This window comes from Fusarium falciforme, chromosome 10 (genome assembly GCF_026873545.1).
Source record: "Fusarium falciforme chromosome 10, complete sequence".
NCBI lineage: Eukaryota > Fungi > Ascomycota > Sordariomycetes > Hypocreales > Nectriaceae > Fusarium > Fusarium falciforme.
This window is the reverse complement of record NC_070553.1, coordinates 1,539,726-1,561,502: the sequence shown is the minus strand read 5'-3', so window position 1 is coordinate 1,561,502 and position 21,777 is coordinate 1,539,726. Positions and strand designations below refer to the sequence as shown.

General features: G+C 52.0%; 5 protein-coding genes and 1 pseudogene across 6 annotated transcripts, besides 1 other annotated feature; 4 read left to right on the top strand and 2 right to left on the bottom strand.

Annotated features, from left to right (window-relative positions):
* Nucleotides 1-161: 161 nt before the first annotated feature.
* Nucleotides 162-2,306, top strand: NCS54_01239900 (HET domain-containing protein; the record flags this gene model as incomplete). The annotated part of the gene is made up of 1 exon (XM_053157633.1): nucleotides 162-2,306. One exon carries the CDS (start codon nucleotides 162-164, stop codon nucleotides 2,304-2,306), a length of 2,145 nt encoding a protein of 714 aa, XP_053013608.1.
* Nucleotides 2,307-2,467: 161 nt separating this feature from the next.
* NCS54_01239800 (Hypothetical protein) lies at nucleotides 2,468-3,607 on the bottom strand (the record flags this gene model as incomplete). The annotated part of the gene is made up of 1 exon (XM_053157632.1): nucleotides 2,468-3,607. One exon carries the CDS (start codon nucleotides 3,605-3,607, stop codon nucleotides 2,468-2,470), a length of 1,140 nt encoding a protein of 379 aa, XP_053013607.1.
* A 2,240-nt stretch (nucleotides 3,608-5,847) lies between these two features.
* NCS54_01239700 (Inorganic diphosphatase) lies at nucleotides 5,848-7,164 on the top strand (the record flags this gene model as incomplete). Its single annotated transcript, XM_053157631.1, has 7 exons — nucleotides 5,848-6,006; nucleotides 6,059-6,218; nucleotides 6,270-6,453; nucleotides 6,504-6,564; nucleotides 6,614-6,680; nucleotides 6,727-6,788; nucleotides 6,838-7,164. 7 exons carry the CDS (start codon nucleotides 5,848-5,850, stop codon nucleotides 7,162-7,164), a joined length of 1,020 nt encoding a protein of 339 aa, XP_053013606.1.
* Nucleotides 7,165-7,995: 831 nt separating this feature from the next.
* Nucleotides 7,996-9,655, top strand: NCS54_01239600 (MFS domain-containing protein; the record flags this gene model as incomplete). The annotated part of the gene is made up of 4 exons (XM_053157630.1): nucleotides 7,996-8,228; nucleotides 8,277-8,675; nucleotides 8,713-9,464; nucleotides 9,513-9,655. The coding sequence occupies 4 exons, from the start codon at nucleotides 7,996-7,998 to the stop codon at nucleotides 9,653-9,655; spliced, it is 1,527 nt and encodes a 508-aa protein (XP_053013605.1).
* Nucleotides 9,656-13,517: 3,862 nt separating this feature from the next.
* On the bottom strand, nucleotides 13,518-14,143 carry NCS54_01239500 (annotated as a pseudogene). Its single transcript has 3 exons — nucleotides 14,080-14,143; nucleotides 13,964-14,025; nucleotides 13,518-13,913 (listed from the first exon to the last, which is right to left on the bottom strand).
* Nucleotides 13,518-14,143: a sequence feature.
* Nucleotides 14,144-19,789: 5,646 nt separating this feature from the next.
* On the top strand, nucleotides 19,790-21,219 carry NCS54_01239400 (Protein BTN; the record flags this gene model as incomplete). The annotated part of the gene is made up of 2 exons (XM_053157629.1): nucleotides 19,790-19,931; nucleotides 19,985-21,219. The coding sequence occupies 2 exons, from the start codon at nucleotides 19,790-19,792 to the stop codon at nucleotides 21,217-21,219; spliced, it is 1,377 nt and encodes a 458-aa protein (XP_053013604.1).
* Nucleotides 21,220-21,777: the final 558 nt, after the last annotated feature.

Genomic DNA, 21,777 nt, shown 5'->3' with positions numbered 1-21,777 from the left:
ATCAGGTGGTGCCTTTGGGCTGTCAGCGCTGAATGCCTGGTGCAGTGCCTCGTCACAGCTCAGCCTCTCAATAAAAGCCTTGGCTTGAACCACGCCTCCCAAATCATCAGCCTGCATCCTTCTCCTGCATCGCAAATTCCAAAGGAGAGTCTGCCTCGAAAATGCGACTTCTGAATGCGCACAAATGCCGACTTGAGCTCTTCAACGGTGCCGAGGCCGACATCCCCCCATATGCCATCTTGTCTCATACCTGGGGTGATGATGAGATCTCCTTCCAGGACATCACGCAGCTGTCGCTCGACGACTTGAGCTATCGGGCCTCATTCTACAAAGTCAAGGAAGGCTGCGACCAGGCCCGGCGCGATGGCTTTGATTACATCTGGATCGATACTTGCTGCATCGACAAGACCAGCAGCGCTGAGTTGTCCGAGGCCATCAACTCCATGTTCAAGTGGTACCAGCAGTCCGCCTTATGTTACGTCTATCTAAGCGACTTTGACTCCGGGTTTTCGTATCTACCCACCGCTCAGCAAAAGAACCGGGAAATTGATCTACCTCCAGATGACACTGAATTCTTTAGCAGTCGTTGGTTCACTCGAGGATGGACCCTGCAAGAGCTGATCGCGCCACGGAGTGTTGACTTCTTTGACCAAAACTGGATCAGATTTGGGACAAGAGATGGCGATTTACTCGATCGCGTCTGCCAGCGAACTGGAGTCTGGCCTCAGTTGTTTTCCGAACCCCGATGTGCTTGTCCTGGAGGAGACCCGGCTCCGCCCGTCCGCGACGGCAATTGCATGGAGTGTCACAAACCCGACTGTCTCCCCCAGATTCTTGACACCTTTGCCGTCTCAGTCAAGATGAGCTGGGCAGCCAGCCGTGTCACAACCCGTAAAGAAGACGCTGCATACTGCTTACTGGGGTTGTTCAGCATCAATATGCCGATGCTCTACGGAGAAGGAGACAAGGCATTTCTACGACTTCAAGAAGCGATAGTAAGACAATCGAAGGACCAGTCCATTCTCCTATGGAAAGCTGGACCAAGCCGAATTCCCCAGGAGCGAGCCCCAGGTTGCTTAGCTCCCCTCTGCGAAACCTTCAAGAATCCCGAGCGCATCGTTGGACGTAGAGTCTTTAGCAACGTGGATCGACGGTACGAAGCTGACTTTCTCGGAAACATGGCCCCGATGGAGATTACAGACACGGTCCTTCGCACAAACCTCTGGATATGTCCTTGTACCGTCAGTGCCTACGATCCTCATGTTGAGAGCGATGTCCACCGGAAGCTTTGGTTAGGCATTCTTGATCTCGCCTACGATGACGATTACCTCGCCCGGCCTGCCATCTTACTTGAGCACATGGGCGCTGTCGATTTCTACCGAAGGGTCTACCACCAGCTGATAATTACTGTCAATCCCCGAGAAAACGACACCTCTCTTCAACTTGCCTTAGATCGAGACGTCGAGGGTCGTTCATCAACACACACCTTGACCGACAAGTCAACCATTGTCATAGCTCGATCCCTTGACCAAGCTTTCAAGAAAGATGTTGGCATTCTCTTACAACAGAGCCCCATCAACGCAGTGAGAACAAACCCTTCCCTTGAAGGGGGACCCGCAACCGGGCCAGTGTACTTTGTCGTCTCAGCCCGTGAGATGCAATATAGAATGGACAGTGGCGGAAGTCATCCTCCGTTCAGCCGATACACATCACGCGCGACTCAGATCCCATCCCCTTGGACCTTCAAGAAGTGTGATCATGCGGGTGTCGACCGGTACTTTGGCGGTATTCACTTTGTCAACTTTACCATCCATACCCGACGAGTGCTACGCACCCACTCATGGCCAGATCCAGCCATTCAGGTCGTCCAAAAGCGTGGATACGTCGCCATCATCTGGGGTATACAGAGGACGCTAAAGCTTGGGGGAAAAGAGGAGCATCCATGGCAGCTCTGGTGTCGAGTCTTTAACATGCACAATTTCATCGAATGTGCACGAACTTCAGATGACGACTTGCGACCATCTCAGCTGTATCTGGAACAGGAAGCTCTTAGCCCTGGCGAGATTCAACGAAGGATGGGGAAGCAGCGCAGACGGCTCTGCTACTCAGGCTACCAGGCGCACTGGATCCGGCAGAAGACGGGACCCAAGTCCTTGTTTCCTACGTCTTGCGAAGAAGTATGGTCAGAGGACTCTATGCCCAACATTCTGGATGATGACGATATCAGTATACAATTGTCGGCGAGGGTGGCCATGACTGAGGCGCTGGGCCGGACATTGTTTGAGCTCAAGGTCAACATCGAGTAGTCTACAAGACATGACGGCTGGAAATTCACTTTCATTGGCAATCTGAGAAGGGGTCATGAGGAGAGGCTCTTCCATGGTGATAATCGGGTTCCTATACATCTCTAACTACACTATCAAGGGGCTTGTTACACATCGTCCATAATTTGGAGGGCAGCCTAAACTCAAGGCTTCAGAACAACCATCTTGCCGAAGGCCGTGTGCTCAACGGCGGCATCCCCACACTTATCCCAATCCTCATAGGAAAAGGAGGACACGATTTCGAAACCGTTCTCCTTGCCAACCTTCAGTTGGCCAGTCTCAGCCAGCTTGATCATCTTTTGAACGTCTTCACGCTGATACATGAAGCCTCCCTTGACGGTGAGGTTACGGTAGAGCAGTTGAGGCCAGGGGAAGGGGAGGTTGGTGTCGCCGCGACCACCCATGAGGACGATGCGTCCATAGGACTTGACGGACAGCATGCACGAGGTGACAATAGTGCTGCCAGTGCTCGCGGGAGGGCCAATCTCCATGCATGCGTCAGGGGCGTTCTTTCCAGATGCAGCGAGAATGGCGGCGGTGTCAGCCTTGACATCGCCAGTTGCCACGACGGTGCGAACTGAAGGGAAGTTGGCCTTGAGCTTTTCGAGGCCGGAGGAGGAGCGAGATACAGCGATGACCTTGGCGCCCATGGCGAGGGCGGCGGAAACGGTAGCGCCGGAGAAGAGACCTGTGGCAGGGGTGACGACAAGAGTCTCGCCGGGCTCAAGATGGATGCTTCGAAGACCGCCAAAGGGAACGCTGTGTGGAATGATGTGAAGAAGGTCTTCAATCGAGTACCCCAGACCTCCTTCACTCTCAGGGCCACAGAGGGTTTCCTCGTCCAGGGGGTAGAGGTTCTCGAGAGGTGCCCTCGCATATTCAGCGAGGGTGCCATTTCGCCAGACATCTTTATGCAACTTCTTGGACTCTTCAGTCTGTCCATCAGACATGGTCCAGAGGATGTTGACATTGGGATCATCACGAGCTCGGATAAAGTTGTCGATGGCGACGAGCTGGCCGACCTTGAGGGAGACGGCATCCGGTCCCACGGCAGCGACGCGAGCGATACAAGCAGCACCTGGGACTAGGGGTCTTGGTTGTGTGAAGGGATGAGCGCCGCTCTGGCCACGGATCATGTTAAAGAAGTTGGGGTTGGCCTGGTTGGCGAGGACCTTGACGATGGCGGAACCGTGGATTGGGGAGGGGACGGGGAGGGATGTCTCGAGGGTGATGGAGTCGTCCTCGTGGAGGACGAGACCTTTCATGGTGGAAGGGAGAGCCATTGTGAGAGTGGGAGTGTAGATGGTTGAATGAGTTGCTTGATGAGGTTGATTGTCTTGTCTATTCACATCTACCAAGGGCACCTCTTGGGTTTTTATACCTAGAGTCTACCCACTGCAAGGAATCTAGACCTCAACATCTGAGACGGAGTTAATAGGCATTCTCCACGAGATTCATCATCCTCGCGAAGATTAATCAGTATCTGCTTGACATTCGGGATCTCTCAATGAATCAGATAACCTGTGAATACGACAAAGGGTATAGCGTTGAAGGAATACGAAACGAGGTTAGCGCAGTTTACAAAGGAATACGAAACAAGGTTAGCGTTGTTTACAAAAAGGGAATAGCGGTTAGAGGCAAACCCCTGGATGGTGTCATGGATTGTTTTTGCGACGGAGACAACGGCTGTGCTAAGTCCGTTGCACATGATGCTTGTGCAAGGTGTGGTGGGCTTGGTGCGACCCTGTGATTCGTCAGGCTGCAAAAGCAACTGCATCGAGTGGCTTTAGGGGCCTTGTCTGCCCTGGCTGCCTGGTTACCGGTCTGCATGGCCGGATGAAGCCTCAACACGCATCTCGACGTTCAGCCACATCATCCTGCCTCCAGCTTCAGCTTCCATCAATGCTGTCACCATCTCGCTGGCTCTTCTCATACCTTATTGGCTGATCAGTTCCCGAGAGTGTATCCTCCCAAGCCCGTGGACTGAGCCGGCATCGGGTTTTAGACGATTTGGTATACCATACTCATCCATTTATGCTCATACTCTACTCTCTTTATTATAACGAACTCATCCCCAAATATTGATGATCCTATCTAAGGTGCATGATGAGGCCGGGCCCGGGACACCGGGGACTACCCCACGACGGCCCCGGAGCGGTCCTCCGCTCCGGGTGGAGACCGGCCCTGGGTATCCGAAGATCAAGACGGCTCGGAGGAGGATGTAGCGAGTCAAGCAGGATGAATAAACGGGCTTGAATAGCCATACCGTTGGGTGTGGATGACGATATTTGCGACGTCGAGTTGTGCCACTGTTAACAGTGCTGTACTCTCCTTGACCCCGCTCCAACCTCAACAACAACCCCAGGCGTGGTGGCGGAGTGGTTAATTGGGCATCTCTCCGTGATACCTCTGGCTTTCACTTGCGCAAAATAGTGTCGTATCTCCAACTGCATTATTTCCACCGAGATCCGACGATATCTTCAACACTTCCACAGTTTGAAAACGCCTTGGACTTCATTTCACATGTGTTCATGAAGTATAGGGACTACCCTATCCCTGTGAATCCATTGACCAAGTACGGTGTCGCCGGTGTGACCAATTGGTCGTTGTGGACCTGACGATAGCGCTATTGGCACGCTCTCAGTGCCGTTTTACCACAGATTTTCGCGCAATATTCGGCGAGAAGTATAGTCTCCGAGATGGGAGTAATGGATGACGGCTTGTTGCATACCTAGATACCCTGTATTGAGATCGGGGCAGGGCTGGTCTTACATGTATTCTGGGCCACCTCGCTTCGTCTTTAGACAAGAACAAGGGACAGCTCTTGTTCAACATCAATATAATATTACTATTGAATTATACGTTATTATCATAAAACTACTCTAAAAGCAAGATATTCTTGCCATGAAACATCTACATTTTCGCCAATACTTTAAACAACGTCCTTAGGAGTGCTGCCCAACTGGGTGGACTCTGGCGCGGGATTTTGTCCATTCGCTCTCTCTATCTTCCTTGATGGTGAATCGATGGATTCGCGTCGCCAAGAAGCGAATTGACTCGGGCCTATCATGGAATTAAAACGGTTCATGGCAATTCCAGCTCTTTGGTCGACCTGCAGTAGCACCTACCCTTTTGGACATCGATTTCAGCATCTCCCAAGTCCCACGTGCCTCGATGTAAGATGGCCAACTGGTCCCATCCAAAAGTGATCGACATGACCCCCTGGCACGTGCTCCCCTTTTGCCTCGCCGTTGGAGCCCTACGCTTTATTGCCCCGGCCGGGGTGACGATCCGTCGCTCTCGGCGGGCACCCGCTACGCCGGGTCCCGGGCTACCGGTTCCCCACTTCTCCCGTTCTCGTCACCGAGGGTTCGGTTGGGTTCTTGTGCTACGGAGGCGTCATTGGTGTTGCTCCTCACGCGAGCTATGCACCCGATGCGATCTTCCCGACAAGCTTAAAAACACCCCGAGCGCCGGTGAAACTCTGAAGTTTGTTCAGATCAGCCGCAGAGTTTCTTCACAGCTGTCCACTTTCTCTCAAGTCATCATGGTTGCTACCTCTGTGCTCCTCCGTCTGGCCTTGCTGCCCGTTGTGGCTCTTGGTTCGATTATTGAGCCCCGGGCCAAGTCTTTTGACTACGACTCTCTTACTCTGCGAGAGGTCGGAGCGCGCAACACCCTCGTCAGTACTTGTCACCTCTCCAAGGCTAGAATATGATGTTGACTATCAGCAGGAATGGCGTGTGTGGTTGGAAAAGGATGGCCAGCCCATCTCCTTCTGGCACGATGTTCCCCTGTACCCTGAGAAGGGCAACAACCGCATCGTGAGCTACGTTGTCGAGATCCCTCGATGGACTGATGGCAAGATCGAGACCAAGCGCAGCGAGCCCCTCAGTGAATCTTCTCATCTAGCTCACGAAAGACACAAGCACTAATTCCGGCTAGACCCCATCTTCCACGATGACAAGAAGGACAAGCCTCGCTTTGTTGAGAGTGTCTGGCCTCACAAGTCTTACCCTTTCCACTATGGTTCCATCCCCCAGACTTGGGAGAGCCCTAACTACGACCATGACTTTACCGGCTACCCTGGTGACAATGATCCTATCGACTTGTTCGATATCACTGAAGTGTATGTTCGCATTGAATGCCGTTGAGGCCTATGGCTAATGCGTATCACAGCCCTGCCCATGTCGGCCAAGTCAAGTCGGTCAAGGTTCTGGGTGGTCTCGCTCTGAACGATGTGAGTCTTCCGAATAATTGACAGAGCCAATAATCTGACCTTCTCACAGGGTGGCGAGACTGATTGGAAGGTCATTGCCATTGACACCAAGGACCCCCTTGCGGCTCTGGTTGACAGTAAGTCATGATCCCACACAGGCAGAATTCAGCTAACCCCTGTTAGCTGTCGAGGATCTCGAAAAATACCGACCTGGTCTGGCTCAGACTTTTTACGAATGGTTCACTGTGAGTTCCAAACCTAAGCCCCATAGACTTTTCCTAACCAGTCCCCCAGTACTACAAGGTCGCTCGTGGCGACGATGTCCTCGAGATCGTGGGCGGCGACTACCAAAACGCCAAGTTTATGGCCAAGACCATCAAGGACAGCCACGGCGACTGGCAGGACCTCGTCCGGGGCAAGGTCGACTCCAACGAGATCAACTACAACCAGACCAGCACCAAGAAGTACAAGAAGAGCTTCGTCCCCAGCAAGGATGCCACCAAGAAGTTTAACCTCCCCGCCAAGTCCAATGTCCTGCCTGCTGCTGAGAGGCCTGCCAAGTACGATCAGTGGTTTTACCTGGATGGTGACTACAAGTTGATTCAGCTGCCTGGCAACTGACTAAGTCAGCTCGAGCGGTCTCGTCGCCAACGGCCATTCTAGACGCGTGTGTAGAGGCATAGAGATTAACATTAATGGACCCCCACCGTTGGTGCATTCACTCTGAACCTGCCTTACCATTGTGAAGTCTACCCCTCATCATCAAAGAGCCCGAGGTCATGCTCCTCAGAGGATGTTTGGTCAAACCTCGGCAAAAGTCCATGGCAAATTCAAACATCGGGTTGAGTTTGCCGTGTAAGGCTTTCGCTATTTAATAATCTCAAAGGCGAGCTTGGCCATGTTCCTCGTGGTATCTCGACGTGGCGATGATCCAATGATGGGTGCGATTTCTAAGCGACAGAACAAGCCGAGGGACCGTTGATGCTTTGTATTGCATGGCAACCTAGGAAACCGGTTTCCTTTCATTGCAGCAGGTTATTAATCTGTTGCCGAGGGGAGGTCAACTTAAGGGCGTGGCAGATGATGGATGCGAGGCCAAGGACGACACCCAACAAAAACTCAACCAAACCTCGGAGAAGTGACATAATTTCATCCTAGGTTGAGCTCTGGCATAGTCATCATTTATTCCCCAGGCCCATTCCCGCACTAGTGATGGGCTTGGCCGTGGGCAACACCGCATCAAAGGATCAGTAATCACATTAACCGCCATAAACCCCGTCGGAATTATTTCCATTTATGCCCCGGATGACCACAATGTCGCAATTCCAGGGCATTTCTATTATTGAGCACTTGTTTGATCAGCAGGCGAGATCTTAGATCTTTTATATCTAGATGGGGGTGCTGTTCTGGAGATGAGAAACAAGCCCTTTGTGTGATAGATCGTGCATTACAATGGCGACAACTCTGATTGAAGACGCCGCGACGGTGAATGGGGATGTCGCGTTGGCTGCTTCAATTCGAAACGACTCCACGACTGAAAATGATGTCGAAGTTGCGCAGTCAAAGGAGAGTCCTGATGTCGTGGACGAGTTGGACTGGGACAACAGCCCGCACAACCCCTTCAACTGGCCAGCGAGGAAGAAGGCATTGCAAGTCGTGATGCTATCCTCGGCGGCATTTCTAGCGTAAGTGCGAATACCTTCTTCGAGACCATTCCTAACCTTGGCATTCAGATCAGTTGGTACCTCCATCATGAGCGCCGCCCGCGGCCAACTTATGACTGAGTTCAACGTCAGCAGCACTGTCGCCCTCCTCCCTCTGACAATGTACGTCCTCGCACTCGGCTTCGGCCCCGTCATCGGCGGTCCTCTGTCCGAGACCATCGGTCGGTACATTATCTACGCTGCGAGCGTGCCCCTCGGGGCCTTCTTCACCCTCGGCGCAGGCTTCGTGCACAACATGGGCGGGCTGTGTTTCTTGCGCTTCATGGCTGGGTTGTGTTGGGGTCCTGTGCTCGCTGTCGCGCCGGGGACGTTGTCGGAGACGTTTACGCCCAAGAATAGGGGGCCTGTGTCTGCCGTGTTTATCCTGATGCCGTTTCTAGGGCCTGGACTAGGGCAAGTATACACCTTGTCAAGCCTCTCGTGTAGCCTTACTAACCCTTCAAAGACCAGTCATCGGCTCGTTCGTCGTCAACCGCAAAGGTTGGCGCTGGACACAATGGACCCTGATCTTCTTCGCCATCTTCGCCATGATTGTCACAGCCTTCTCCGAGGAAACCTTCCACCCAGCAATCAAGCGCAAACTGGCCAAGAAGATGGGCCTCAAGGTCGAACCCTCGCCGCCTCTTTCCGCTCGCCTCAAGGCCTTTGCCGTCGTGGCTGTCGTGCGACCGATCCGAATGCTTTTCTTCGAGCCCATCACTGGGCTCATCTGTCTTTACGTTTCGGCCGAGTTTGGGACGCTCTTTAGCTTCTTCGCTGCTGTGCCGTATACGTTCGGGAGGGTTTATCAGTTTTCGATCGAGGAGTCGGGCTTGGTATTTCTCTCCATCGTCATCGGGTGTATCCTCGGTCTCGTTACGGTCATCCTCTGCGACGTCTTCCTCTACCGCACAAAAGCCCACAAGTATCCTCCCCACCAGATCCCGCCTGAGCACCGACTGTATCCAGCGATGATCGGGAGTATTGGGTTGCCGATCGGCCTATTCTGGTTTGCCTGGACAGCGCGGCCGGGAGTATCGTGGGCCAGTCCAGCAGCAGCCATGATCGTATTTGCATGGGGAAATCTATGCGTGTTCGTCAGCACTATCCAGTACACAACCGATACATATCACGGAAGTGTGGTGGCTAGTGCAGCCAGCGCGAACAGTCTTGCGCGGTACGGCTTTGCTGGAGTGTTCCCACTGTTCACGATCCAGAGTAAGTACATCCCACCCTGAAGCACAGACGATAGCTGACTCTTTGAAGTGTACCAGAAGCTGGGAATCGACTGGGCGAGCAGTCTTTTGGGATTTATCGCAGTGGCATTGCTTCCTGTTCCTTGGGTGCTGTTCAAATACGGCCCTCGCATCAGAGCCAAGAGCGAGTACGAGACGGTTCAGTTCAGCTAGGCATTGGCACGGAAACACATGACTGCCATTTGTCTGATTATGCTTCATTTTCTCATTCGTTTCATTATTGCCGCTTATAGAGGAAGGGGTTGTAACATCCATGTAATTCCAAGACTAAACCACAAGTGATTGACTCCATGCGAGACAATCAAGCGATCATAGTTTTCGACAGCGAAAGCCAATGTCAATAATAAACTTTTCCATGATCTAAATAATCACCGTGTTGGCAATGTATCCTTCTGAAACGTAAAAGTTGATGACCAAAGCCTAAGCTTCAGAGGTTGAATTTGTTGTGGGTGGACTTCAATGCGTCCTTCCCTGCGAGCCACCGCCTAGGTCGCTGGTCAAGTTAGCTTCTCATCGACTTTGTTTTCTTTGAGCTGCTTACGCTTGCGGTACGATGTGCCTAGCGACGATTCATCATTTGCACGTACACGGCAGACGTCGCCCACTCCTCAAGGCGCTTGACGGTCACGCCCTGGCCACACACAGGATTCCACTCTCCATCGTGCTGTTGGCTCCAGGAGACTCGAAGCGCCCTCTTGAGGGCGTCCCGGAATGCAGTTGACCGAGAAAGATGATGGAAGTCGGTAATGTCAAGCTTGGACAGCTTGAGCATCAAGTCGAGTTGAAATCTGCCGTTGAGCAGGCTGATAGCCTGCTCGGCAGTGAGGGTTTCGGAGTAGGAAGACATGGCGGCGTGCTGGCGTGACTATATGAGCTTGAAGAGGTTTTAAATAAGTACGGGGGCGAGTAGTGGTCGTGGTCGAGTGGGAAGCCGACAGTGGGTGGTGAGAAAGGGAAGAATTCGTGGGAGATTCTGGAGGCAAAAAGCAGTTTACTTATAGGATGGTGAAGTAAAGATTGCTCGTGAAGTTTCTTCTACAAAATTTATGCTCTAGTCTTGCATGATGAGCCTCAAGCTTATCATGAACCTTGGTGTTGATGTGTTGGGTTGTTGTCAGGGCGATGTGTGTCGTCGGTCCATGGACTTCACCGGGTGTGAGTAGGATATTGGTGTCCAGAGGACTCTTTATGGCCAAAAAGAAAACAATATGGAGACAAAGCGTGCTCGTAGGGGTTTGATGGTAGTCGTCTCTACCCCCCAATGTGGCTCAAAGAGTCGGCGTGTCATGTTCTTGACATGTTCGGTACTTGACCACACTGAAAGGGAGTGGCAGATGAAAAAGTCGAGGGACTTTCTTTGTCTTTTAAACAAAGTCTCGTACAACTTAACAGTAGTTTATTCTTGGAAGAACGGGTAGAGGACGAGGATGTCGATGATATTCGAAGAGATATAACAACCCGAGAGTCGCTTGCGGTGAATGAAGAGCTTCAACGAAAAAAGAGCTCAAGGGAATTCTTGATGAGCAGTGCCCTGGGTAGCATGCAGAAGGAAGCACAGCCTTCCCTTGCGTTTGGTATATAATGTCGCCACATTCCGTTGGTGGATCCTAGACAGTGACGATGGGCGCCCGTCCCGGTTACGGCGACCATTTCTCTCCTTCCAGTTGAGGGCCGAGCCATCTCGCCATGTTGCCAGAAGTAATGCGCTTCTACACGAATGATAATGGTGCCTGGGAGCCTGGGAGAACTGATGCGTCTGGTTGGAGCAAACGACCCTTCCTTTGAGGAGCCCGAGCCGATCTCAAAGGTCCTTCGCCAAGATAGAAGGCCAAGCCAATTCCTGCCGATATTTCAAGTCGAAACCTTTGGGGAGGGAGTCGGCGCATCCTCTAGTTCGTCGAAGAGTGCGCCTAGGTCTTCATCTTCAATCAAGACATCATCGGTGATGGTAAACTCAGGGATCGTGTCAAGGCTTTCGAACAGTTCTTGGAGCTCTTCGTCCCCAACCGCTTCGCCTTCTGGAATCTGGAAATTCATTTTTGAGCACTCATGAAGGTAACGTGAAATGAGGTGGATGGTGATAGTGCGCGAAAGGGGGAGACGGCTGACATATGGCGCACGTCGATGCGCAGAGACGTCGAACTTCTCGGGATCTTCAGTTGTTTCCCTTGCCGCTTTATCCTGTTCTTCATGCTTGCACGTCGTCTCTCGTTGTCGCGGTAGGCGGGCAGTTACTTGTACAATTGGCCGTTCCACAAGTACATCTCTCCTGCCACTTCCTTTGTATGGGTAGGCTGGGTTGCTTCTCTCTCGGGGCTGCCGCTATGAGAATATGCCCGTTATTTTTGGTAGCAGCGATAACGTGGCGAATAAGTTGTTGTGGGTGAGGCTAGGTCGGTTAGGGGGGACTGTTCCCAGGCCCCTGAGACTCTCGATATACCATACATATAACCCCTCGAGAAGGAACATGGCTGATAGGTTCTCCGTTAGTGGTAATCTTGACGCAATGAATGCAGGGGAGGCATACTTCTTCATCGAAATCGGTTTCCCATGACCAGGACGGTCCTTTTTGTCCGGCCGGCGGGGATTGCTTTGAGTTAGGGTAGCTCGTTGAGGATCTTCCTAACAAATGAAAATGTCGGATATCCGAAAGATGAAATATCGAATAGAAGTGTACAGAGATGCGTTCCTGTAATGACGCCATGACTCGCCATCTTCCTGAGACTGCCGTTGACTCGAACAAACATGGCATCAGGCTCGCAAGAGTGGTCGTCTTGCGTACTCGATTGCGAAACCATAGAGAATACCTTTGGTAAGGCAGAAAGAGGGCCCAAGGGTGAAGAAGACAAAGCCGTTCTGGCTTTTGAGGTTCGAGACTGTTCATGCCTCGAGGGCAACGCTTGATTGAGGTGGTTGGTTGCAACGGCGGGTCCGTTGGCCTGCCGATTCCTGGCTCATGATTGACATAAGGGGTTGAAAAGGTCATATATAGGCTTGGCTTCTCCCGTGAACGCCTTGATCATAGTAGTCGAGATATCTTGGATTGCCCATTTGGCATCTTCCTCCACGATCGTCGAGAAGGTCGATTACCCACAGAACCCGATGTCGCGCACGTGATCAGACCAGGTCACGTGCCACCCCTGAGATGCTCCTTGCAAAAACACCACTTCCGGATGTAATCCGTACGGTTTTCATCACCAAGGCATCGCATGTTCTCTGAGTTAGTGCCCTTTAGTGAAGAACGCATCACTTGGCACCATTTTACCAATCCTCATTGCCACATTCCAAGTCATTTCGCTCCAAATCAGCTGCCCAATCATCTACATAAGTCTTCGGCGTAGCAAGCACTCCTGTGAGCTCACCCATAAGATCATTAGGCTTGTAGTCCTTTGTTGTAACCACGCCATCGCCCATTTCTGCCGTGGGCACAGTCTTGGGAGTAGCCTTGACCACCTTTCGTACGATGCAATCGCAGAGACGTTCCGTGCAAAGTCGACACTGTACACTGGAAGCCTGGATTGAGGTTGGATTTGTCGTCGTATCCAAACCAGGATACTTTCTAGGCGTCCACATGTTGGCTCCAATCTCTGTAAATCCAGTCGGCGGTCCATCTATTCACTTCTGGTTCTTGAAGGGCTGGGGTATCTCATGTTGCATTTACGCCGTGGGCGTGCACGTTCCTGGACCGTTGTCTCTTTCCGGTCGAAAAGCGTATTGATACTGTTCTTTATACATCCGTACTGGCGCCGTATAGCATGGAGCCGCTGGTATATATAATATATAGATGGTGTTGTCGGATGCGGAGAGCATGTCATAAGGAGGGGCCAGGTTGAAAGATGCTCGAGCATGTCAGAAGAGAAAAGAACCGAAAGAGACAACAATAAACAATACAGTGCAAGGAGAAGAGCTTTTTAATTCATTTGAGTAATAAGGTATAAGCATTGTGGCAACCTAACCCCCGCTTCCCACGACCTCAGCTACGCTCCCGGTCGTATAGAGTGTTTGCAATGCGTCTCTAAGGACAATCCGGCCGGTGGAGCTGAAGCCCCAGGGGCCTCATTCGCATCCCATGCCTCTGGCTGGTTTCCGTGTATATATCGTGGTGGAATGTCAGATCTCTGGTGAGATCCCATCCATACGTGGACAGGAGGGGCTTGCGGAATTTCTCAAGCCGGCCATGGGACGGGCCATAGATCGCCGCCAAGAAGATCCAGTTGACATAAGTGACATGCCTCATGTTGAAATTGCCTGCCAGGCTATCAAACATGATCGAATAGATATGGTGGTGCTCTGGGTCAACGACAGAGCCGCTCGAGTGTCGGTGGTAGCCAGCGCGGAGGAGGGCAATGATCGAATTGTAGTGATCATCTCGCATGAGATGACCATGCGCCTCCAAAATTCCACAGAGGCGCTGGACAATTGCATAGTCGCTTGCCCCAAATTCGCCCAAAGGCAGCTCACGTGGGTCAGGGACGTCCTGTCGGGGCGAAACCAAGTCCGACATCTTGAGTAGTGTCGATACGCTATAGATTGTCAGGGCCAGTTGACCTAGGTTGCTGGAAGAGGTAATGGCTTACGAAGGTATGGTGTGAAGGCAAAAGATTGTTCACCGATACTGGGAGCGACGACGGCGCTCTGAGTACTAATCAAAGGAACAAAAAGTCAGCGACAAGACTGAATATGTTCAGAGAGGATGGCCTCGCGACCACACCTCTCTGACATGTTGAGGGAAAGACAAAGGCCCCTTGAAGAAGACGAAAGAGCTTGAGAGGAACGGAAGAAGGAGGAGGGTAAGGTGGTCGGGGGGCAGAGCGCAATAAATACCTGTCAGGCTGTGATGTTTGCCAACCTTTGCGTGGTGTCTATCAAACGTCGTCGGTCCCTCTGGACGCGGCCGCGAAGTGAGCAGAGGGAAACTTTTGTTGCTTCTTGGCAAATATGTGATCTTTGCCAAGCGCTCAAGGCCAAACAGACACCAGAGGGAGAAAGGCAACGATGAGAAAAGCAGGTATTGCTCCTGAGATGGGTGTTGTCGCTTTCATGTGTGGCGAAGAATGGCGAAGAAGAAAGAAAGAGAAGAACAGAACGAGGGGATAAGAAGAGTAAATGCGTGGCCAGGCTGCAAGTGCGTTCGTTCAGATCAGGTCGTGCTCAATTTTCCACATCTGGTGGTCACTGGCAATGGATGGCGAGGCAGTCTAACGCCTGGTTAGAAATAGCCCAAATGATAACAGTACAAATAAGCGCGTACCGAACAGTTGAATATCCTTTTGTGAACAATAGATATCCTTTGGTATTGTCCCTTTTCGAACTGACCACGAGCCTCTTTTGTTTAGGTCCTGACGTACTTGCCCAATGGATGACTAGCAACAACACCACGCAGGACGCGTTTGGCTTTACCAGGTTAATCACGATGGCAAAGCGCAGTATTGTTCGACAATCAGAAACCAGTCATTTATTGATGCCAATAACGAGATCTGCCTAATGTTGTGTCTCCTCCCTTCGTCCTCTGCCCTGGTTGATCGAGTGGCGACAAACATGAATAACAACCCCAATGGACCACGCTCCATAGGCTCCTTTCATGATACCTTCCCCGTTCCACGAAACTTAACACAATGCCCTGTGGATTCCGGCTATGTGTTGTTTATGACGGCTGGTCGTCGCCCCGCCAGTTCACTCAAACAAAGGGCCGGCCCACGCATTTGTCTCAAGTAAGGGCGGGTTGAAAAGCCGTGAACCTGGGAGGTCACTCCCACATCAGCGTCCAGGCATTGTGTGCCACTACCTCGTAAAACAACTCTTGAATTTCCCACTCTTCAAGTGGTTCGCTCAGTTCGTCATCTCCCTCGCCGTGCGAGTACTGAGAATCGTCGTCCTGAATGATGAATTCTCTATCAGAGTAGGTAGGCGAGGTGCCATCGTTCTCGCAGAAGAGGGGAAGAAAAGAACTGTGTACGAATGGTCCCTAATACCAAAGATTAGTACCGGCAGTCCTTTTCTGCGGTTTTGGCACAACTCACGGGACCCTTGGCATGAGCCAAGACCCAGCTTGAGACACGCTCAGCGCGGTCATCGTCGCCGATACGGCGGACATTTTCCGCGGTGAGGGGTGACGTCTCATGAAACTCGATGGCCGTGATATCAGAGTCCATGTTTTGAATGAAGAAGATATCTGGGTTTTATTTTGGAGTTGTGAAAGTTTCAGGCTGGGTGAGCGGGAGAGAGGCAAAAATGTGTGATGTTGATGAATGGAGGAGAGGGGAAAGAAGAAATTTAGAATAAATAAAACGCGTCAAGATACCCTAAGACTTAGGGTGCACTGTCAATAACAGAGCTTACAGGCCGTTGACGGTCGTTGACAGTGCCAGCAGGTCGGTCGGGACGGCGGCACAGCCTATGGAAGGGAGCCGGGTCGAGGATGCGGACCAGGGACTCGAGTTCAGTGGCTCACGGGTCTTTGGAAGCTGTGGCAGAGGAAATTTAGCTGCGAGCTCTAAAAATTGCTGAATCCTGCCTACGAAGCCAACCGTGATGGTGTTGAATAGGGGAGTGGGCGGGGGGTAGAGGGATATTGCCCTGGAAACCATCACTCCCCAACAGTCTACTCACCACTTGCACTGCACCAAAAGCTGAGATGGACAGAGGTCAAGTAGATATCAGTGCGACGTCTAGTTATTATTTATAATTTAGAACAACCGTGTCGAGCCATCAAGAATCCCAGGTAGATGTCACGACGTAGCTATACACACCAACGAATCCCCCCCGTCTTGTTCATTCGGATCCGCCAGATGTTCATTCTCTGCTCTTTATTGCACATTTAATCCCAATATGTGCATTCTAAAGCCCTACGCAAGCCCTGGATGGCTTCTTTGTGGCACCCGTTTTTCCAACCTCGCGTTTTGGTGTCGGGATTGTGGTCTCCTTGTCGCCCGCGCTTCTGGATCGAAGTGCTGCCGGTCTCTGTCACGCCTCTAATTTATAGCCGACTCTCAGTCCCTCGAAGATAAACATCTAGATACTTCGCTGCTCCGTTCTGCTCGATATAACCAATGCGGCCCTCCTCTTGCACAAGGAGCTCCTCTCGAACCACCTCAGGAATCCCGAACGACCTCGTTGAGCTTGTTGAGATCAACTACAACTCGACCCTGCCCGTTCTTCCTCACAATTTTTATTGCAGAAAGTGACTTGTCGTCAGTGGCATGGATCCTGTTCTCTTCTACGGTTTGTCGGCGCTCGATCTCGTTCACTACTACGGCTCTCGGGCCTGGCGTATCGCCTCTACCATCGCCAGGGCCGGCAGTCGTGGGTTCTTCTGCCGTTGATTCTGTTTCTTCTGCTGTCTCTGTCGTTTCTGGCATCTTGGGCGCCTCCGTCGTCTTCTTTCGCGACTGGCGCTGGCGTCGTCCTCGTCGTTTCGTCATTCTTCTTCGCCTAGACTTCAAGTGCCAGTTTCCAGGGCTCCCCAAGGCTAGACGGCCATATCGAGATTAGTTGAAGGCATCGCTGCGGTAGAGCGAGGGTACATACAAAAGACTCCCGTGTGGGTTCCCAGCGGCAATGGGGTGGTCGGGATCGGCGTTGGTTGTGGACTAAATGAACCACAGTATTCGAAAATGCGTCGATTTAGAGATGATTTGCTGCGAATAGAACTGTTCTGGTGGGAAGAATACACGGGCTTAATCTGGTTGAGTTGGGTTGTTCATGAGGGTGATGGTGAGGGTGTTCAGGGACTGCGCGCATCAAAGAGAGGGCATGAACATTCTGGATCCTAAGCCTTAGCCAACGTCACAAAAGCGCGGCATCGACCAATTTTCCCTGATCCATCCAACGCATTCACCCATTATTCGGCACGGGGGCTCCTCTCGCCTCGGGCCAATTTTTCCGTTTTCTCCTCCTCATGCCCCTTCTCCATCATCACCGCTCGTCTTTGTCTTTTCTTTATATAATCTTCCTTCACGCAACGCTCGATGGGCCTCACACAAATCTCTGGTATCTCGAGAGTCGGACTTACCAACAGTACCCGAATGATGGCGTGCCTTGGTCCCGATTGCGGCGGAAGGATGCGAACAAGGTGCCTTTCCCACCAGTTCATCGCCAGAACCCTTACTGACATTTCCCAGGAGAACATCCACGTTCTGGGCTGCGGTGACTATGCACTTCGTTGTGAGCGCCGACGCTCAACGCCGGTGGAGGCTTCTTGCTATTTCCAGACTGTTGGCGCAGGTTTGTATGCTGCGCCCAACTGCAAGAAACAGGTATTGGCATCGCGCAGATACGAAAGTTCCTGAACACTTCGAGCTATGGCGTCAGTATCAGAAATCTCCCATGCCATATCGACCCGGAGTTGAGCTTCTCCTGAGGCATAGAACACGGGGCGGGATCAGTTGGAGGTAAGGATAGGCGACTCACGCCCAGGACACCTAAATACCGATCCAACGTCTCTTTCGGTCAGATATGCGAACGAGCGCATTGTACGTGATATCGGTGGGCTACAGATTCAGCATGTATGAGGCTGACGTGCCAAACAAGGTCAAGGCAACTGGCGATGCTTGCCTTTCTGGCCGATGACGACGATATTTCTTAGTACATTGCGCCCGCCAGTACCACCCCTACACGAACATTCTTGGGGGCCCAGACGCTTGAGTCCTTCAAACACCACCATCCAACGGCCGATACGATGTAGATTTGGAACTCCCTTCGGGAGGGGATAGCTGCCATCGCCCCCCAACCTGCACCATCCAACCCCTGATCCAGTGTGCCCTTTTTCCGGGGACCTTCTCCCGCTGTGTCCTAGGCCCTCTTGGGGTCTTGCTATGAAGACTGAGTTGTTCAAGCCTGCTTGTGGTGTAGCGATAGCTTTGAAGCACGGATTCTGCCTCGGATGCCTTCTACAAGGATATTTCGGAGGACCAGATATGGTTCAAATGTGTTCTTTGTTATAGTTGAAGCCCGGCCCTCGATGGGATAACTGAGCTAGAAGACCAGATATGGTTCAACTCGCCAGGTATGTCAGAGAAGTCAACGTTATGTACAGAATTCCGAGCTAACATCTGAAAACAGACCGAGAAGGCTACGGCCGATGACATTGAAGCGTCTGAACGAACGGCACTCCCCAGATGGCCAACGCCCAGGCAGGAACCAGCTGAAGCCCTCCGTCAGGGCGAGAGACGACCCTTTCATCTTTACAGCGGTGGACAGATAATGCCGACGGAATTACATTACTTCGTGGTCAAGTGGTCAAGTGGTCAAATGGCACGAACACAGAAAGACTCGTTGATATAAAGGCAAGAAAGGCAAGAAAGGCAAGATCTGATCTCCATTGGGGCGCCGGAATAGGGGTTGGCGCGTAGCCTTGGGCTATGTTGCTAGAGGAGGGGGATTTTGATGACCAGAGTCCCATTATTACGTTCAACAACGTCTCCGTCGTGCACAATATCAAAGAACACAATAATAAACACATGATAGCATCAAAACCCAATGTTGTATACCAGAACCCCATCACCCACCCGTCGCTGCAATGCTTTCCATATCCACCTTGCGTCTCCCCATTCCGTCTGGTCTGGTTTGCCAAGGTTTCCATGTGATAGTGGATTGTGTACCTTATCCGAGCGTTATCTTCCGTCAGTTTACAAACGAGACGTTTCTCGGCCCTCATGGTCGTGAGGTCCGTGTGGAGGGAGTTGTGTTCTGGCTGGAAGCCTTGCTGGCAGCACAGGGTACAAAGAAAGCACAAGATGTCAGTACTAAGGCATTAGGTTATCTTTCCCTAAGAGTACTCTCTAAGGTATAATAAAAATAACAGAGTATCGTCCCTTTTTAGGATATCTTCTTCATTATTCTGAATAAAGTTTATGCACATTTACGTAAATTATTGGAGAGGAGTCAAGATTCTTTGTAGTTCTGGCGTCTGTTTTCGTTGACCTGCGTGCCTGAGGGCTGTTCGGTCTTGAGTAACCATTGTGTGATGCTTGAAGAATGAGGCGCGTCCCCATGTCGAGAGACCCGAGATGATCGATCTCGGTGAAACCCTACATGGATCTCGGTCAGCAAGCTCCCGGACCCACTCGGCTCCCGGACCCCCGAGTCAGCATGATCAACGTCATGAGGACGGACCTCTTATCTCGTGACCACCCCAAGCTAAACCTACAACCCTTATCGCCAACACCCGTCACGAAACCCCCCTAACGACGAGTTGAAGCCCTTCCCTCCCTCAATTGCCAAGCGCAATGTCGGTTGCACTCTCATAGCCATCGCGAGAGTGCTGATTGCGAACTATCCGTCGTCGTCATGTCGGGCGTGTCACCTTCGTCTTCGGGGCTGCTCCCCATGCCAGGCTCGCCTTCGTCTTCATGGGCCGTCTACAAGGCAAAAATCGCGGCTATGCTAGGACATAGGGATATGAAGGTGATCGTGGCCTTTTGGCTGTTTGGTAGGTCGAAAATACCCCCTATTGCGACAACCTACTGATCAGGAATGTGCCAGGCCTCATCAACAACGTCCTCTATGTCATCATCTTATCCGCCGCTCAAGATCTCGTCGGTTCGCTTCCGAAAGGCGTCGTTCTCCTCGCCGATGTACTGCCCTCGTTCCTCACGAAGCTCGTCGCGCCATACTTCATCCACCGCATCTCGTACCACATCCGCATCCTCATATTCATCGCTCTGTCCGCGGTCGGCATGCTCATGGTCGCCCTGACTCCCCGAACACAATCCGTCGCCATCAAGCTTGTTGGAGTCGTTCTCGCGAGTATAAGCGCTGGAGGCGGCGAGCTGAGCTTCCTGGGGCTTACACACTTTTACGGACCGATCAGCCTTGCCGGCTGGGGATCTGGTACAGGTGCTGCGGGCTTGGTTGGCGCGGGGCTCTATGTGGTGTTCACGGACTGGTGGGGTCTGAGCGTCAGAGACAGTCTGCTCATCTCGGCGTGCTTCCCCGCGATCATGTTCATCAGCTTCTTCGTCATCCTGCCGCTAGGACCGTTAAAGGAGGGAACCAGGCGGAAAGGATACGATGCCCTTCCCGAGCGAGACTTGGAGGATGAAGACGTGGACAACATGGACCAGGGAACTGCCGCGTCTGCTCTCCTCGCTCCAGGGCCGTCTGTTGCATCGACGGCGTTCTCTACCAACAACACACCAGAGACACTCACTCTCAAGGACAGGTTGAAGAAGGCGAAGGGACTATTCATCCCATACATGTTCCCGTTGCTACTTGTGTACGTGGCAGAGTACACCATCAACCAAGGAGTGGCGCCGACTCTGCTTTTCCCTCTAGACGAGTCTCCCTTCGACGAGTTTCGCGGCTTCTACCCGTTCTACGGGTTCCTCTACCAGCTCGGCGTCTTTATTTCGCGTTCCTCGACACCTTTTATCCGCATCCATCACCTCTACCTCCCGTCGTTGTTGCAGGTCGCCAACCTTATCCTTCTCACCCTGCATGCGATGTACTTCTTTCTTCCCTCGGTGTACATCGTGTTTATCGTCATCTTTTGGGAGGGTCTGCTGGGTGGAGGCGTGTACGTCAACTGCTTTGCCGAGATCATGGAAAACGTCCCACCGGAGGAACGCGAGTTCAGCTTGGGAGCGACAACCGTCAGCGATAGCGGGGGTATCTCCATTGCAGGCATTATCAGCATCATCATGGAGACCAGATTATGCGATTACCAGGTGGCGCATGGTAGGGATTGGTGTCGGCGGATCCATGCTCAGGGGAGTTAGGTCGTCGGACTTGGATACCCAATACATCTGGCGTTATGTCCGGGTAAGTTTGATACATATCTGTATCTCGGTTACATACAGCGTATATACTGGATCATGCATTGCATGCAAGGGAGTTCTTCAGGTTATCTAGCTTTGTTCGTTGGTCAAATACAATCCCGGGACGTGTACCCCGACCTTGCAAAGGAACCTCGGGGAAAGCAAAACTAGGGAACGTGCCTCTATGTCCGCGCCAAAACGTTTATCCCTGCTGGATTATTTCGATCACCTCTCAATGGTCGATAAGCGGGATTACGTCTATCTCATATGGGGCAGTTCATTGTGACAGTTGACTCAAAACCCTGCGACGGGAACAACCCCCAGGACAAGTTCATTACACCGCTTTCCGGCCATTGTCAGGGAGCCTGGAGGAACAAAGGCCTTGCTCGCTTGTCTCAGTCCTTGAGACGATCCGGGGTCCCGTCTACTGGTATGATGCTGCTCCTGAAGGAAGAGAACTGGATCTTGATGCGAAACATGGGATGACAGAGAGCAGCCAATGAATCGGAAACAGAGGCG